The 6,066-nt window shown below is 35.6% G+C and overlaps 1 protein-coding gene across 1 annotated transcript; it reads left to right on the plus strand.

Moving 5' to 3' along the window:
- LOC131344837 (GTPase IMAP family member 9-like) lies at nucleotides 1–4,156 on the plus strand. Its single transcript, XM_058377329.1, has 5 exons — nucleotides 1–277; nucleotides 975–1,038; nucleotides 1,384–1,438; nucleotides 1,531–1,596; nucleotides 1,869–4,156. The coding sequence occupies exons 3-5, from the start codon at nucleotides 1,423–1,425 to the stop codon at nucleotides 2,846–2,848; spliced, it is 1,062 nt and encodes a 353-aa protein (XP_058233312.1). The 5' UTR covers nucleotides 1–277; nucleotides 975–1,038; nucleotides 1,384–1,422; the 3' UTR covers nucleotides 2,849–4,156.
- The last annotated feature ends 1,910 nt before the right edge of the window (nucleotides 4,157–6,066 follow it).

The raw sequence follows: 6,066 nt of genomic DNA on the forward strand, positions 1-6,066 counted from the left end.
TATGCCACAGTACAGTGCATCACTTCCATGTATTTCCATCCTTTTAGCTTTGTGCTATGTTTATATATCATGTCACTTTATAACCTAGCTTATTTTGCACAAAAAAAAAGCATACAGTCACTGATATTCTTTGGTATGCCACAGCCATGTGGCTACGCTTGATTTCTGCTGCAGGTTTTTTTTTTTTTTAGTTCCACATTTTGTCACCACAAGTAGCAGGAATAACGGTTGCTTCTGTGTCAAACTGAGAAAGAAAGAGAGAGAGAGAGAGAGCAAGGTAAGGACAGATTTTCTCTCCTGCTTGTGTGTTTACTCCTTTCATTCAACTTTTGATCATTTTAGTTTTTTTTTGTTTCGATCATTTCATAATATTTATTGTGATCTATACATTTAAATCTCATCTATTAGAGATTTATTTCTATAAATCTATTAAGATTTATTTCTGCAGACTTTATTTTATTATATTCCCATCGTTCCGTTTTAACGCCTGCATGCAGAGGTGAAACCATATAATCATCACAAAGTGCTTTTTCCAAACATTATAATACACTCATATACACACTGATGAGTTACAAAATGACTATGAGGTGAGGAAGTAATGAATCAACAAGCTTAAACTAGAAGAAAACTACAAGCTTAGAACAAGCTGATGTGTGTTTCATCTGTCCAAGGCCAGCCACATGGTGTCCTGTTTATACCAAACATGTTGGACTTGCCACAAAACACATCTATATTCACTATATTCAGGTGGATCACATATCTCTGTCCTGAGCCAAAGCTGGGATTTAAATATATTATTTTACAGCTGCAACATACACACCTCCTTGCTCTTTATTATATACAGATACAACACTTTGAACGGCACAGCTAAACAAAATAACATGTAATTTTTTTGTTTTGTTTAGGGTTTTGTACTCTGTCTGTTTTTTCTTTTCAATCTGGCAACCAACTCATACTTTCGGTTTCTATTACAGGTCTTTGATAACAGCGTACAGTGTCACATTTTGCTGCTAAAGCAGATCTCAGCGACATTAAAAGGTACCGTTTCTCCGGTATATAACTGTTTGTGTATCAGTGTTCAGCTAGCTCAGCTAAGCTAAACTCTACCTCATAGAGGTGTCATTACACTGAACTTCAAAACAAATCAAAATCTGAATATAAACAATTATTTTTATTTAGTATTTTATGTTTATTAGCATGTTGAAATGCCATCAAATAATGCCATCTATTACGCTTTAACATAATCAGCAACGGAGAGGAGTTATTGGAACGTGTCCCAGCATTAAGTGGGGTGATTTATTACCAGCCAGAAATGAATTGTTTTTGTATAAAATCCTAAAGTGTGTACATCTCTTTACATTTACATTTCTGGCATTTATCCAGTCATCATAAAGGACAAGTCTCAATAACACCAAAAAGAAGATGGCAGCAGCTGAAGGTAAGAAAATGACTCCAGTATAACTATGTCTTTTTGTATAATATATTCTTTCTGTTTTGTTTTGTTTAAAAAAAAATGCTGTTGCTTTTCAGGTGCTCCGGCAGTTCAGTGGCCTGCCAAGCGGACACGCAGGAGAAGCCTTTTAGAACCGCCTACTAGTGAGTGACACTTATTTATTATTGGTGTAGTTAAAGGAAAATTCTTTCTTTAATGATTTGTAATGATTGATCTTTATAAGTAACATGTCATTTTCAATGGCGTCCGATGTTTTATTTATAATACAATTCTGCATCGTCTATTTTCTCGTCTGTTTTTAGCCCTTAAGGCTGTAAGAAGCTGGAGGCTTCTTTTAAAATTCATCCATTAGATGTATTTGAAAATGTTTATTGTACATAAAATGAAAGTTTCTCTACTAAATCCTGACTTGCAGTGAGTACATCGTTGAGGATTATCATATTTGGAAGCTCTGGTCATCAGCAGTTCTCTCTGACCGAGTCGATCCTGCAGCGAGCGGTGTTTACCGGCGCTGATCCTCACACTATACTGACCACTAAAACTTCAGGAGAGATCCCTGAGAAAAAAGTGACTCTGGTCAACACCCCAAATCTCGTCAATCACGATTTATTTCACTATACGTTAAAAAAAGAGCTGAAGAAGGCGGTTTGTTTTTCCTGTCCAGGGCCACATGCTGTCCTGTTCACACTAAATCCATCAGAAATACCCTCAAATGTGTACGACATTTATAAACCGTTAGTGCGCTACTTTGGAGATCAAATCTTGAAATACACAATGATTGTTTTATACCATGAAGAAGAGGAGTTGAGCGAGTCAGAAGACAGTATGAAGGAAAATAAGCAGTTCAAAAAGCTTCTTGAGGACTGTGGCCAAAGATATCTGGTCTTCAGTGGAATGAAGAACAGGAGTGAGGGTGAAATGACAAGGCAGCTGTTTGAGGAAATAGAAAAGATGGTGGCAGAACATGGGATTTTTTCTAATTCGGAGTTTGAAGATGCTGATAAACGAATCAGGAAAGAGGAAAAAATCCTCCAAGATCACAGAAAGAAGGAGGTCAGTGCAATGCTGGAGGAACTGAAGAAGAAGCATTCTCAGGAAGATCTGGGAAGAGAAACTGAGCGTTATGAAGAAAAGATCAGGTTAGAGAACAGGGAAAAGGCAGAGATGCAGATCGCAGAGAGACTCGGCTTCACTCTCAGACTTGTGGATTATGCAGCGGCTGTAGGAAAAGGAGCATTTGCAGGGGCGGTGTTAGCGGGGGCGATGGGGTTTCCGGGTATGGCTGTAGGAGCAGTAGTTGGTGCAGCACTCGGTTGTTTGTTAGGTGGTGCAGCTACAGCAGCTTGGAACATTGTCTCTAATGCTTTGGCAGATTTTGGTAGACATGCAGCTTAAACTTAATTGTAGACATTCACCTGTAGACATCAGCGGGTTTAATGGCTAAATAAGGCAGGTCTAGTCTTGTCAGACTGTCTTACTTTTTATGATAACGGTTGATGAACAGGTCAGGAATTCCAGAAATTGGTGGTAAAACCCTAAACCGTACCATTGCAGTTTTCTGTAAATCCAATGCTTTATCCATTGCACAGTATTCCATCACTTAATGTATTTCCAGCTTTCGGCTTTGTGCTATGTTAACATATCATGTCACTTTATTACCTAGCTTATGTTGCACAAATAAACCATACAATCACTGATAATCTTCAGCACAAGCGATCGCGTATAATTCGTAGTCGGAAGCAAATCCAAATGCAGGAGAAATGGGAAATTAAGGCAATACAATTGGGGAAAAAACAATAGGAAATAAGAAGTGTGCAGCACCTCAGTATAGGCCTAAAGGTGCAGAACATACAGAACTTCCAAACCAAGAAAATAAATAAACGGAAGCTGGAGACAAGAAAGTCTGTTATTTATGATAATAGCATATAAAAACCAGATGTCTTAAGTCCACATTACCAGCATTTACTTTGCTGATCTGTTGCTTGATTGCAGTTCAGTTTATTTGGAGCAGATCTAAAGACATGATCTTTGGACCCAGTTTTGTTTACTTCTCCTTATATGGAGGGACAGTGTGCTCATGACTTCAGTATATAGCAAATGTTCAACCCTTTCAGAAGTGACCTTTTTTTAATGTATGGACCGAACAAGCACACAACCTGGGTGTGTATTAGATTTCATCTGTTATCTGATTTGTGCAGGTGAGCAGTCATCTGTCTCTTTTTGTTCAAAGTAATGGATGACAAAAAGATTTTACATGTGTGTAACTGTATATTTATACCCAAAGTAACACTAAAGCTCCTACAGGTTTACAGCAAATGAAAAATGTTGTTGGGAGAATGAGAATTCTTTTGTTTGTTGTTTATTTGTTCAACAGGCATGTCATAATCACTGGTACATAAAACATATATTCACATTTTTAGAGAAAATCTTATTTTAAAAGTAGATTGAACAAGATGTGTATGTTACAGAGATACATAGTTTATTTTACTGTTATAATGTTCAAATTTTATTTTTGTGTTTTTGCACATTTTTGTTTCATATAATCCCAAAGGAAACTTTAGGAAGGAAGTTTTGTGCCACAGCCATGTATTTTATGTGGTAGTCCTGTATTTCTGTATTTAGTACATGCATTTGTATATTTCATGTAAATATGAAACCATAAATGATGTGCCCATCTTTGTGGAATAAACAGTTCCTGATTGTCATTGTCCAGATTTGCAATTTATTATTAAAATATTATCTGACTATTATCTATATATTATCTAACATTTCCCTGTGTAGTAATGTATATGTGACAAATAAAGGTAACTTTTTTAGCTTGTGCACCTTCCAGGTAATAAATGCAAATACACACAAATAGATTTTCTACAAATTCTTCAAAAGATGCACCCATGATCAGAACGAAACAGTATTACCTTCCCTTGCCTTTGGGGTTGTACTTATGTCTTCTGTAACTGGTAACCTGAAATTAATTTTTAGGGTCAAAATAAACTAAAGAAAAACATATTCACTCCGGTTAATGATTCAGGTTATAAATTGGTCTTGCACTCAGGCTCAGGGGGGAATAGCACTGAGTTAATGCATGCGGTATGAGAACAGAACGTCTCATGATTCCTTCATTTTAGTTTTATTTCCAGCATGATCCACCTCTTAAAGCCTTACCTCGCTTCAGGAGGGTTCCCCTGAAGTCCATGCTGCAGTTCCAGCGCTCATTGTGGAACTGGTAGCGGCACTCCATCAGACTACATTTTTACAGTCACTGAGCCCAATAGGCTTCAGTCTGTAAGCTATTTGCATCCTTTACCAACAAGTTTATCACCTTGTGTGCGTTGAATGCAACTTCCATATGAATATTTATATTCATATATATATATATATATATACATATATATATATATATATATATATATATATACATATATATATATATATATATATATATATATATATATATATATATATATATATATATATATATATATATATATATATAATATTTACAAATATATTCCAGTAACATTCTAATGTTCATAACTTAATAAAATAAGTTCTATTAAACATTTTGGATTTTGTCTACAGGATTTTCTAGAGGAGTTATAATGAACCAGAAGCAAAGCCTCGCGTAATTGCGCACAACAGAACCATCTTCTGAACATTGCCAAAATAGATTCCTATGCTGAATAAATTTGGAGACAAATATCACATTATTCTTGTAAACTTTTTTTTTAGAACCAAACACAAGTTCCAAAACTTGTGTTTGAATGAACGCACCAAACTGTAAGTCTTCTTTCATATTTGGACCACATGCCCTTTTATAGATAAAAGAGACATATTTTGTACTAAAGTTTCAAAACACAATACATCCAAAAGGAAAAATATTTCAAGTTCAGGTTCACTACAATATGATCAATATGTGTACTTGTCAATGTGCTAATGAATCTGTTTAATTAGAAGATAACTTCAGAGGTGAGTTTACCTGATGAAGAATGGAGTTATTCGTGTATTCAACACCAACATCAGAGAGCTACACCTGTTTTATTTTTTTAAGAACCATTTAATCAATAATCATAATGAGTCAATTATTGTAATTACATGTTGCAGCTCATTTAGTGCTGATGTTCATGGTCTGGTCTAGTCAGTGACCCCAGATGGTGTACAATGTTCTTGCTGTGATTGCTAACACACATTTATTAGCTGGATCTTTCTGGAGAAAAGGTGGACTTTCTTGGCGTCCTTAGGGTCTGGGGTCAAGAGTGCGGGGAAAAAAGTGAAAGTGGATTGAGATCTTGTTAGGATGAGTTTAATATTTCAAGATTTGCTATTTCATAACATTGTAGACATTCTTTAATGTGTTCAGACCTGGAAAAAATCTAGAAGCATGTACTTTATAGATTAATGATATGTCAGTCCTGAAGAGCCACAACAATGAAAAGTTTTAGATTTCTCTGCTCAAATATCTGATTCATCACATAAAGCTTGATGGGTTTATCAGGAGAAAATAAAGGGAGGCATGCTTTTATAGGAAATCAATCAATGACAGGGTTATTTGATGTGGCCCAAAACAGACCTTAATAACTGCTACCATCCAGATGTTGACTAGTTTTGCTATAATA

This window comes from Hemibagrus wyckioides, linkage group LG24, assembly GCF_019097595.1.
Source record: "Hemibagrus wyckioides isolate EC202008001 linkage group LG24, SWU_Hwy_1.0, whole genome shotgun sequence".
NCBI classification, from domain to species: Eukaryota; Metazoa; Chordata; class Actinopteri; order Siluriformes; family Bagridae; genus Hemibagrus; species Hemibagrus wyckioides.